This window comes from Fukomys damarensis, unplaced genomic scaffold (assembly GCF_012274545.1).
Source record: "Fukomys damarensis isolate Sample0158 unplaced genomic scaffold, DMR_v1.0_HiC HiC_scaffold_39, whole genome shotgun sequence".
Taxonomy (NCBI): Eukaryota; Metazoa; Chordata; class Mammalia; order Rodentia; family Bathyergidae; genus Fukomys; species Fukomys damarensis.
In genome coordinates, this window is record NW_022900951.1 from 86039479 (window position 1) to 86052419 (window position 12941).

Below are 12941 nucleotides of genomic sequence, written 5' to 3' on the forward strand. Positions count from 1 at the left end.
AATTTGAGCCTGCCATAAAAGTTCACTTTTGGATATTTTTGTACTATCAGTGAACAATGTGATGAATTAAAAATAAAATTTTACTCTTAAGGGCAACCAGACAAATTCAGAATACTGTATGATTATGAACATGGTACAAACCATTTATATCTTTAAATTTTTTATTTTATTTTAATTATTTGGCATCAGGGATCGAACTCGGGACCTTGCACTTGCAAAACAGGCAGTGGAACCACTGAGCTGAATCCCTGGCCTTCATTTACATCTTTAGAATGAAGACTAAAAAAACAAAGGAATTAAAAATAGCAATAACTAAATATAATACAAAAGGCTCTAAAATGGGGTATCAAAGTTTTTCAAATGTGGGAAGGAAAGGAGTCCAATTATTGCATTTTCTTATTAGTATATTTTCTTTCTTTTTTGTTTATCTTTCCAAACATGTGATCCAGCAATTCCACTACTGGATATATATTCAAGAAAAGACATCACTATGTTGAAGAGACATGTATGCTCCCATATTCACTGCAGCACTATGCACAACAGCCAAGAAGTGGAAATAACTGGTTTCCATCAACAGACAAATGGATAACATCAGTGTGTACACGTACACAATGGAATACTATTTGGACATTAAAAGCATTAAATCTTGTCATTTCCAACAATATGGATGAAACAGTTTATCATGTTAAATGAAATAAGCCAGGTACAGAAAGACAACTACTACATGAGTAAACCAATGGGTTCTAAATTATAGTTAGGTAAGAGCAAGAAGTTCCGGCGTGCTGTTGCACAGTAGGGCAACTATGGATAATAATTATGTATTGATCATTTCAAAAAGCTAAAAGTATATTGAAAGTTTTCACCATAAATATAAATGCTTAAGGAAACAGATATGTTTAACCTGATTTAAACATAACACAATTCATAAATGCATCAAAGTACACATGGATCCCCAGAAATTTGTACAATCTTTTTTTTCCTCATTGAGTTTATTGGTACATTTTAGGTATACAGTACAGTTACATTCATTATTGGGATCTTGTATCTTTACATGACAGGTCTTGGTTCTCATTTTTTTCCCCTTATCCCTGCCCTCCTTTCAACCCTCCTCCCCTCCACCTTTACAAACACTTCATTTCCATTTTTTTCATTTTCCCATGTTTTTTTTTTCTTTTCCCTTAGTACCTTTCCTCTACCCTTCCCACTTCCCTTACACCTTTAGCCCCTTTCTTCCTATTTCACATTGTCCATTATATCATTAGGATCTTATGTGCTACTATAGTTTATTCACACCAGAGAAACTATTTGGTATTTACACATGTGTGACTTATTTATTTCACTTAGGAGTATATCCTCAATATGCATCCATTTTCCTATGAATGAATCTAATTTTTCATTCTTTATGGCTGAGTAATATTGCATTTTGTAAATCACATCTTCTTTATCCACTTTCCAACTGATGGGTAAATGAGCTGTTTCCAAGTTTTAGCTATGACAAACTGTGCTGCTATAAACATAGGTGTGCATATATCACTGTGGTATGATTCTTTTAATTCTTTTGGAAAGATACCCAGCAGAGGGATAGCTGGGTCAAATGGAACCTCTAGAGATTTGTACAATCTTATATTTTATATGTTAAAATAAATTTAAGTTAAAAAAATTTCGTATTTACCTTAAGTTTGGTTTCCAGAAGTTCAACACTAGTAATCAGATAGGAAGCTTCAGATTCATTTAGTCCATGAACTACTGCTTCTTTGCCAAGTGTAGCATACAAAGTCACAACTACACAATAAAAAACAAACAAAAACATTAAATGATAAATTATTATTAGAACGATATATTAAAGTCAGCCCTTAATGATAGGTACACTAACAGAAACAAAGTTATTTCATAATTTAGTTGTATTTAATTGTATTTCAAAGTCTCCCTGATATTTGAAAGTTATCCTTATAAATTCCTAGGAGGATTTCTTTTAAAACCTGATAAATACCTAAAAAGCACCAATAAACTCAATGAGAAAAACAAAAACAAAAACAAAAAAATCCGGATGAAATCCAGAAACACAAGCAGTGCCACAACTGGTTAAAAATAGTCAACTGAGATATTCAAGGCCAATAGATCCTAGCTAAACTCTTAATTCAGGTCAGGACCAGCCCAGAAAGGGATCCATTGTGGCACACATTTTTTTGTTGGCCTTTGCTACAAAGAATGAACAAATTCTTGAAAATTTCAAGGATCTCAAAGTCAGAAGATCAGCCACAAATAATGTTCTTACTCCTTCCAAGAAGTTTTTTTCAGTGGGTCCAACTTCAAAACCTATTGATGACTTCCTATACCTTATATGAAGAAGCCAATGAGAACTACCTAGGAACCACCAGACAAACATAATACAAACTGAAACAAAGATCAGTTAGAATCAAAGGACATCTATTAAACTTAGAACAAATAAAATTTTAGCATTTGGCTAGTAACAAGAAACAGTAATACGGTCAAAAACAGCCATTTTCCACCGTTTATTGGGAAAGTTGGGTGATGGGTCTGTAGGGGATGATTTCCATTGTATCTACGGTGGTACCTCAGTTCATGAATGCTTTTGTTGGCAAACAATTTGGTATGCAAACGGAAGCATTTGGGAAACATTTTTTTTTTTGGTACCAGGGATCGAAGTTGGGTCCTTGTGCTTGCAAGGCAGGTGGCAGAACCACTGAGCTAAATCCCCAGCCCTATGCAAACTTTTATTTTTGTCTGTGAACTTTGTACTAGTTAACAAACACATCTTCCCCAAATGAACATAAACGTGGCCATCTTTTCCAGAACTGTGGAATGAAATAAGTTTATGAATTAAGGTACCAGTGTATTTTTGGCTATATGAAATGAAAACTATGATTCCTACACCAAACCTATAGTTTCCATTTCACTAAACAAGCAATTATTACATGACAAGGCATTGTTCTGGACTCCGTTTTTTAAAATTATTTATTGCACCATAGCACAAAACAAATGCTTAAAAACAAAAAACATATCCAATTTTACTTTGTGTTGAACATTTCTAATGCCACTACAAGTTGTCACATAGAAAATGGAATAAATCAAACAGGACTCAAAATGAAGCAACGAACTAGAATTATCCTAACCAAAGCTTTTCTTTGTTTTAATCAGTTTGTACATCACCTCCAAAATCATACCCCCCCATGTCCAAATCCTTCAGGTAATTTCCAATTGAAAAGTAAAATTCTAAATTATATCCATTAAGCTGCTAATTCCCTTACTAGCTCTTAGATGTTACTATCTTTAACAGGAATTATTGGTACCTTTAGCCACAATACTACATACTGTTTTATGGACATAACTAATGTATAAAATTGCAAACCAACATATACTTTGTTTCAAAGTGACTTTATTTTTGTGGTGCTGGCAATGGAACTCAGGGCCTTACACATTCTAGGCAAGTGCTTTCTCACTGAGTGACATCCCCAGTTTAGAAAATCTACTCTGAAAATAGGAGCATTTTAGAACAAGTTTCACATGTAAGAAAAGCCTTCCCTTTACTTCAAAAAACACAAAGCACTTACGAGGAAAGTTGTACTTAAAGCAGGTCTGTGCTGTAATCATCCATTCAGCCCTGGTCTCACAGAAAATAGCAATAGTGTTCTTTGGTTTCAGTCCCAATGCAGTGAGTCCACTGCCAAAATTATTCACTCTTCGGTTTACTTCGAGATAGTTAATCCACTTATAATTCCCAAGAATTAACTGTTAAAGTGAGATAATCTCTAATATTAGTATATTTATTCAAATAAACAATTAAAAAATATTATTTAAAATGTAGAACTCTGAAAATGCCCTTACATGATATGAAGAGGTTAAAGCACTTTTCTGAGAATTAGTTACACAGTACTATAATAGAATGCCAGCATGTTTAAAATGCACTCGATTTATGATAAAGCAAGATGTGAATTCCTTTCTAAAAAATAAAATAAAAAGCATAAAAGCACTTTACCTTCTTAAAAACCTTTCCATTTGGCTGCATTTCATTTTCTTCACTTAGGATTTCCCTGGTCCCAAGGCTGTCCTTCTTTCCAAACTTGGATACAGCATGGTCGAATAATTTATCCAAAGTGTCTGCACCAGGGATGTCTATGACAGCTAATGAGTCGAAGTGTGTGACAGAGCGATATGGACTTCCAGGTTTGTCTGAAGTGGGCTTAGCTTTTATTCTCTTTGCCATAGCGTTTTTCTTCTTAGCATTGGTAAGAAAATACCATGGAATAAATATAAGGGCACTGTATATTGTTATTAACAAGTGGACAGGTAGCAAAATAATGGTGAGCACATTTAGTTTAAGTTTCATAGTGAAAGGCTTATAAAATGATGTTTATGTCTTGTTACTTTTGGCTTCTGAGAGCCTTATTTTGCTGAAGAAGGCGATAATGGAAGCAGCAGTAAGAGTAGCAGTAGAGCCAAGGCAGTTCAATTTTAGTGAGACAGATAAAAGTTAGTAATCTTTGGAAGCCAACAATAAAGTACACCTGTAGGTGAAGACAACGAACCAGGCAGAGAGCAGGAAAAAAAAAAGAAACAAAATTAAACAATAGTATTAACAGATTGATGGCCCAATTGATTTAAATACTCAGGTCTTTATTAGTTTATATAACTGATTTGACACAGAAAGCTGAAATAACTGGTCTGAAATACAGACATTTTTCCACTTATAATCATTATTGATATAGATGTTTTTAAGTGAATCAACTTCCGAATTTAATTTTTTCTGGGGTTTAAGGTGGACTGGTACTCTGCACATCATTCTGTAAGTCAGCAGTGGGTGTAAAACTATTTCAATGCTTACACAAATGCATGAATGATACTTAAGTTTGGCCAAATTCTAGGAGAGTAGGATAGGCCAATAATGAGCTTTATCTTAAGCATGTATATAGAAACCAGTCAGCTTTAACTAGTATTATTAGGTTTTGTATCCAAAGGCGAGGGACTATCAAATTAGGTTTATTTCTCAAAGAAGAGCCTAGAAGTATTACTCTGAGGGGGTTTGTAAAGGTATATTTCTAAGGCAATGCTCATCACTAGCTTCTATTCTCCAAATGGGAGCAATAAAAATGTAAAATCATTTTCTAAGCCTCCATGTTGTACACAAATTTGCACCAGTTGCCTGGAACTAGTATAAGTATGAAGTAGTACAAAGTCCTAGTCCTCATCTGTTATGAGTTGACACTTCTCAAAGATAGAGCCAGTGTCTCTCAAGTTTTGGGGTGGAGTAGGAAAGGGAAGCAGCTAAATCATTTCTTTAAATACAAAGTTATGCAAACTGCCCATATATAACACTAAAGTCAAATTGTTCTGGTTGAATCAGTAATTAGCAATGGCCAGCATCCCAATTTGAACTTTGTGGAGTCCCACTACCAGGGTGACCACTAAAACATTCTTCTAAAAAGCACAGAGGTAATTCATCACTGAGTGCTATGGTGTGCAGCATGAACAAAAGATGCAAAAGGATTTCAGAGTAAATGCAATATGGTTAAGAGTATGTAAAAGGGACTTTGCAGAAACTATATTTAAGTTTAAAATTATGTTAGACATTTGGGAATGGAAGAAGAATGGAGTGCAGCCCAAGCTGAGAAACCACATAGAAAGGGAGAGAATGAAAGAACTTTGGAAAAGTAGGGAATCTCTATAACAAGAACACTAGCCTGACTATGGCATGGAGCACATGTCGGGTAAAGAGGCTATGGTAGTATAGGATCTGACAAATTAGGCAAAGTTATTTTGATTTGATTAGACAGTAAACTGGGGGGGGCGCTACAGGTTAGAAATGCATTGCCATTGAAATACACTACAGAAAGAATCTCAAATAATAATATTTCTCAGGGATTCTCCATCTAGCAGAGAAAGCTATTTTGGTGGGTGGTAGCCTAATTCAACTAAAAAATTAAAATATTAGTTCACTTTGAAGAGATATGGCAACAGAATAACAGGCCTAATTAAATTGATCCCGGGCTACTTGTTTGTTTTCATATTGATTATTACTACAAAATGGTGCCTTAATCATGCCTGTCCTTTGTTTATCTCTTTCAGATGAGTGCGGTGAAATGAGCAAGAAACTATAGTAGGTTTCAGTCCTAACTTCTGGCACTGATTGTTTGACCATAAGCAAATCATTTGAGTTTGTCATTAGACTAGATGAGTAGGCCTTAACCTCTAGGAAATGGAGACTTTAAGAACCCAATGAGAACTATGAACACTTATCCTCACAGAAAGATATGCAAACAGAAATAAACAGTTTCAGGGAAATCTACCCTCAGTGTCTGCAGTCAAGTATGACTTTGAACAAGTGATATGACCTGCTACTTAAGAGCCACACATCAGCAGCTTCATACTGCTTGCATTACCTACTCCATAGTATCACTGGGGGAATCCTTTGTGCTCTCCACTTAAATTCCACAGGCAAACATAATCAGTCCCTGGCACATACTCCCAACTCCCTCACCACTCTCACTTTGTTGTCCTTACTCAGCTAACCTACAACCTGGTTCAATACAATTTGCTACCTAATCTATACCTGTACCCATGCATCTAGATCTGGACAAACACACAACTGTGCTCAATGCCTCACTTTAGGTTCGTGATTGCTACTCTTCAAGTGGGCTCTCCAAATTGAACAGAAACGACAGTGCACTAATCTACTCACTGGCCCACTCTTTTGGTTTTTCTACCTTGTTCTCTCTTTTCAGAGCACCAAACACTCTACCTCCATCCTTATTCTCAGCTGGTGATCAGGCTTACTATAGTGGGAAGAAATGAAACTAATCTAAAGAGAAACCTCACAGACTCCCACAGACTACATCTATCCACATATTCGCATCTGTCATCATATCCACTCCTATATAAACCACTGATGCTCCTACCCGAGGCCAACTCCTTGACTTGTGCCCTATATCTTCATATATACATGAACATGGTGGTGTTGCTCTATTTATTTATCCCTTTTCACCTGCCCCATTAATTTTCCCTACTCTACTGAATTATTACCATCAATATCAAAAGGGTGTGTTATCTCAAAAAACTTTACTTTCTTTTACCTAACTCAGCTACAGCCCATTTCTTCTCCTCTTTAGCACTCCTTGAAAGACTTTGGCTATGCAATTTGTCTCCTGGTTCTTTCATCCTATTTTGTTTGAAACCCACTACACGTGGGCTTTTGTTCCTGCCACCCCACAAAATTGCTCTGATCAGTGTCACCAATAATTTCTATGTTGATAGATCCAAAGATCAGTTAAAGCACAGTTGTTCTTCATCTTTCTTCACCCACTGGTGTCCTTCACCCAGAGCTTTTATACAGCTGACCCCTCCTCTGCTTTAAAGTTCTTCACTTGGATTCCAGAAGACCATACTCTTCAGGTTTTCTTCCAATTTCGCTGTTTATCCATTTCCAGTCTTAGCTACTTCTCACTTAATTCCTGAGCTTTAAATGCCACTAATGCTCAGTCCTTGAATCCCTTCTTTATCTCCACTCCCTCCCAAAGTGATCTCATTTAGTGTCACATTTCTTAATATCATATATATGGCAATGATCCCCAAAGACTAAAGATTTCCCTTAAATACCAGATTTGTACATCAGTCAAACATGTCAAACTTAGCAGGTTCAAAACTGAGCCATCGGTCATCCTTTTATAATTGTGTTTCACCTAGTCTTGTCTATCTCTGCATTCCACTTGCTTTGACCATAAATCTTGGATTTGCCTTTTTACTCCTCCCTCTTTTCTCATACAGTCCAAATAGAATTCACCAGTAAAACCTAGTGGCTCTGCTTACAAGACAGCTATCTAATTCTACTACTTCTCACCACCTCCACTGTTATCGTCCTGGCTCAAAACCAGTGTCATCTCTCATGTGGATAAATGCAATAGCTAATTTAATCTCCTCACTTCTAACTTCTAACCCTATAATAATCCCTAATTTCAGCAGCCAGAATGCTCCTCTTAAAATGTAAATTACATTATATCTGTGTTCTGCTCAAAACCCTTCAAAGAATCCTCATAAAATTCATTAGCAATAAAAGCTAAAGTCTTTATGACGAACTACAAGGCTACATGAACCTTGCCCTATCCTCAAGTTTCTGACTTCACCTGCCTCTGTGGTTTGTCCTGGCTCATTTTGCTGCAGTCTGACTTGTACTTTGTATTCCTGGAACATATTAAACATAATACGGCCTCGGGGCTTTTGTACTTGCTATTCTCTGCTTGAAGTATTCTTCAAAGATACATCTATAGGTTATTCCCTCACTCACTTCCTTTTTGGCCTTACTCAACATCTCAGTAAAGCCTTCTCTAACCACCCTCTTTTAAACCTATTCCTACATCACTTCCTTTCTTGCTTTACTTTTCTCCTTAGCATTTTTCACTAATGTACCATAGGTTTTGTCATGTTTATTGTCTATACTCCCATCAGAACATAATCTTCATGCGGCAGAGAATTTGTTGTCTGCTGCTAGAACCTCAGTGGTCAAAAAAGTACCTCTATGTGTTAACTCAACTGAAAATTAAAGTATATGTAAGTACGGAAACATCAATGCAGTCAACCTTAGTCATCTTTTTAAAAAAATTATTTGTGCATGCCAACATTCTAGGAAATATTAGGCTTTTAAAATCCCTGATAATTAAAATAAAACAAGGCATTGGCTCTTTAACAGAAAAATATGAAATTAGAAAAACTGCCTGTCACAGAGGATAAAGATCAGTGTTACAAGAACTGGAACGTTATAAGATTTGCACTCTGGACTTTTCACTGATGCCTTTTGCAAAGATATGCTGTCCTTCCATGTATGAAAAGAGATACTGCTGTCCCACCATTAGTAGGACAGGAACTGAGTTCCTTGAGATCAGATAATATATTGGTATTTGTATGAAGAAATGGGGCAAGGAATCATCTGCAGTCATGCGATAGTCAACTGCCACTACTGAAGTTTACATGCTATATGGGAAGCATCTTCACGAGCACTACTGAACATTTACTAGGGGTAAAGCATTATGCTGTCTCATTTAATCCTTCAGAAAACCCCTTTGAAATAATATTCTCATTTTATGGATGTACAGACTCAGAGAGCTTAAATAATTTGCTAAAATACAAAGTTGTCCAGGTTTGGACGCGGGGCTACCTGATTTTAAAGGCCATGCTTTGAGTTATAGTGCTTGTAATCCTGATCATACTGATACTGGAATAATCTAAATAAGCAAGAGAGACAAATTTTATGTATGAAGAAATCCTGGCAACAATTTTAAGCACTGGTCTGTCCCTTATCCTAGGGCATTTTATAGGCACAAAAACAAAACAAAACAGCCTTTAGATGTGCAGTAAATTCTAGACACTTTAGTGAAGAATCAGATATATTTTTTTTGTAACAGGGATCAAAGTCAGGACCTTGAGCTTGCAAGGCATTTGAGGGAACTACTGAGCTAAATCCCCAGCTACACAATTTTGTTTTATCATTTTATTCTGAGGTCAACTTCATGATAAATATTTCATTCCAGTTACTTCAAACATTCTGAGATAGGTTAAAAACAAAAAAAAAGCATTAGTGATACATGAAGCTCTGGTATATAAGGTAAACAAACATTACATATTGATTAAAGTCTGAATTTAAAGGAAGAACTCATCACCCCCAGAAAAATTTGACACAATGCCAATTAAAGGAAAAATAAAACTAATAAATTGAAGTTGATTAATATCCAGACATTTTCTTCAACTTTTAGAAAGTGAACTAAGCCAATCAAGGCTCAATGCATTTAAGTTGAAATACACAGTAATAATGGATTAATTTCATTTGTCTTTCACATTAAGCACTTATGAAAATACTATAAATATTAACATAAAAACCAATGATTAACTACTTTAAGAAATCAGTTTCAAGTCACACATTATTTAAGAGTAATTTAAAAACCAAATATGATATCATCTGTCCTCTGAAAAGGATAAGCTGTTCCCACTAAACATTACATCAAAAAATTATAAAAGTTCCAAAAGATTAACAGATAAGAATACCTGTTATACTTTAAAAGATCATATTACTAAATAGATGAAGCATCATCAAGACTGTCATGAAGAGGTGGAGTGTTTTTATAAAGAAATCTTACTTTCTTTCACACACTATTTTAAACTTCCAAATGATTTTAAAACATACCAGAGAAAGCTCCAATATTATGTTAAAATGAATGGTTATACTTAGTAAATGAAGTCAAACTTTTAGGAGTACATTACAATATAATTAACTTCACAATTTAATAGTAAAATTTACAATAAGCTAATATTTTAAGAAAATAAAAGCATTAAGAGTAGCTAGCAGGATCTCTTGCTATAATAGTCTGCAAGAGTGAATCATCACATGAAACACATATCAGAATGCCACTCATTACTTTCACCTAATTCAAATTGTTATACCACAAATAATGACCAGTCTAATCAATATTGAGATAACTTATACAAGTAAACGTGCATAGTAATTATAACAAATAATTGTAAAACTTTAAAAAAGTAATACAAAAACATAAGATGAGTAGATGCCCTACACCATATTATACCTAGGCCTTGTTATTTTAATTCAAAGCATCTCACACAAATATGATTGATCTTAAAATGTGTCTTTCACAAGATTAATCAAACCTATTTACTTCATCACCTGGAGATAGCTTAACTCCATTAGTTGCCATCCTGCTAGTCTCTTCTAAGGTCTTCTCAGCAAAGAAAGCACCTCAGCAGCCATGGTGAAGGTACTTTCATGCTCTAGTATGAGTTCCCTTCCATAATGCCCTAACAACACCTCCAGCATGCGTCAGATAAGGTTTTTTCCTAGCTCACACATTGACATAATTAGAATCCTATCTATATATGTTGAAAGGAGGAGACCTGAGAACCAATGTTGTAGCTTACACACTTCACACACACTGAGCATTCAACTGCTGCTGCTAAATAGTAACTGCTACAGGTCCCTCTACAAAAAAGCTTTCTGTGAACTCAAACTGCCTCATCATACCATGCTGTAGATCATTTCATCTGTAGTCTTCTTTTTTTCTCTTTTTTTGTGGTTGCATATAGTGTAGTCTTCTATTTACTAGATGTTTTTCTCAAGATATGCATTATTTTAACATAAGTTAAGAAACAAATTGGGTTGCAGGAATTAACTTTAATGTTAACTTATAAAGTGTTTTGTTCTACTAAGAAACATATAGAACATATCTATAAGTTATACATCTTATTGTGAAATTTAATATATTATAGTAAGGTAATACAACTGAGAGCTATCAACTGTAAGTGCAGCTTTCAAAAAAATCTGTTGCTAGCAATATATCCTGCAGGACTACCTTCGTGTTATGGGGAGAATTTTGCAACTTGTTTCTTTTTTACCACAAGATCTTCCCTCTCCATTTGCTAACAAAGGTAGTTTAATAGGTTGGTTCCTAGGCAGTGCTGCTTCTCAGCATCTCGTACTCTAAATAGTAAGACCTTAGGGTCTTAAAACATTTCTTATAAAATGGCCAAATAAGTCACTAAAATTGAGCTGCCTAAGCACGCTAATGTGAAATTGTCTCATGGTTTTATTGAAAAAGGAGCTCTTTCTGCTATTTGGTAATAAATACATCTTTTAAGAGTAATCAAAGAACTCTAAAGACTGTTAAGTCTGTTGCAGACTGAAATCTTACAGTCATTCAATGTTCACATATAAAGACTTGTAAAAAAGAGAAGGCTACATCTTCAAATCACAGGCAAACTGCCATTTTCTTAATATTTCATTGTGGGTGTGTCTAACATTTTAGAAATTTAGAGTTCTTTCTTTGGTGGGGGGGTACCAGGGACCAAACTCAGGCCCTTGTGCATGCAAGGCAGGCAGCGAAACCACTGAGCTAAATTCCCGGCCCAGAAAGTAAGAGTTCTTAACTGAAGAAGGAAGCCACAGAAAACCAAATACAAGAAACCATGGAAAAGTACTCCTAAAGTTAATGAGAAAGGAATGCAATCACTCCAAGCTGTCCTCTTTTCACATTTATTTGCTTAACTGGCAAGTGAACAAGACCGATAAGGGAATTAGCTATTTTTGTTTGAAAAACATATTTGGCACAGCTGAAGCAAAGCTATAATTGACGAACCCTCCATAGTGCCCTGAACTCAACTGCTCAGATATTCTACCAAAACTTTGCCAACTCCCATTGTTAAACTTTCTATATAGATTTTTCCCTTCCAAGTCTAGACTAGCTAGCCTTAGGTTGGCCAAGACTACTATAGGCCGACTTATATAAATCCATAACTATGTCTGTGGGTGTGTATGTATGAGAGAGAAAATAGCACTCTTTCTGGAGAAATAACTATAGATGCTTGAATATGTTGACCTTCTCAGTAGTGTCATACTCTGTCAACTTCCAAGAGGAAATGCCAAAGGAGGCTATCTTACCTCTTTTGTCAATGGTGGGGTAGCAAGAATCCTACATACAACAGCTGAACTCAGACATAACTCATTCTGGCCTATTGATAAAAAAATATTTGGCTATATATTTAAGATTTTCTAATGCAGTCTAATCAATGGACTTCAGAGATAAGTTAGATTAGAACAATAAATCTGAATTTCTTTATGCCTAGAAATGAAAAATAGTTATTAGAATATAAATATATTATATCTTCTGCTTCTATTTCATAACCTATTATACTACAAGCAATTCTCAGGAGACCAGAAACACTGGAGAGATAGCATCAGATAAAGGGTTTGGGTTGATCTGGGAGGTGCTGATCTGTAATTACTAGAACAAATTAAATGGCCTCTTAATGACTGCTTCCTTATCTATAAAATAAGAAAGCTGGATTTAGATTTTCAGATATTGAACTAGCTTAAAATTTTTATTTTTTAAAAACAGGATGGTGACTGGAAATGACAAAGAGATATCAAATTT

At 35.2% G+C, this 12941-nt stretch overlaps 1 protein-coding gene across 6 annotated transcripts in view; it reads right to left on the reverse strand.

The window, feature by feature from the left end:
* Acsl4 (acyl-CoA synthetase long chain family member 4) overlaps positions 1–12941 on the reverse strand; it is a 76074-nt gene that overhangs the window by 37639 nt on the left and 25494 nt on the right. For 2 of the 6 annotated variants that reach the window (XM_010603068.3, XM_010603067.3), the window contains 3 exons: positions 3998–4234; positions 3573–3750; positions 1673–1782 (listed from right to left, as the gene is read on the reverse strand). In XM_010603068.3, the coding sequence (XP_010601370.1) occupies positions 1673–1782; positions 3573–3750; positions 3998–4225 (516 nt within the window). In that variant the 5' untranslated portion in view covers positions 4226–4234. Of the gene's footprint in view, positions 1–1672; positions 1783–3572; positions 3751–3997; positions 4527–12941 lie in introns of all 6 variants that reach the window. The other 4 variants (XM_010603065.3, XM_010603064.3, XM_010603063.3 and 1 more) reach the window with 2 other exon arrangements.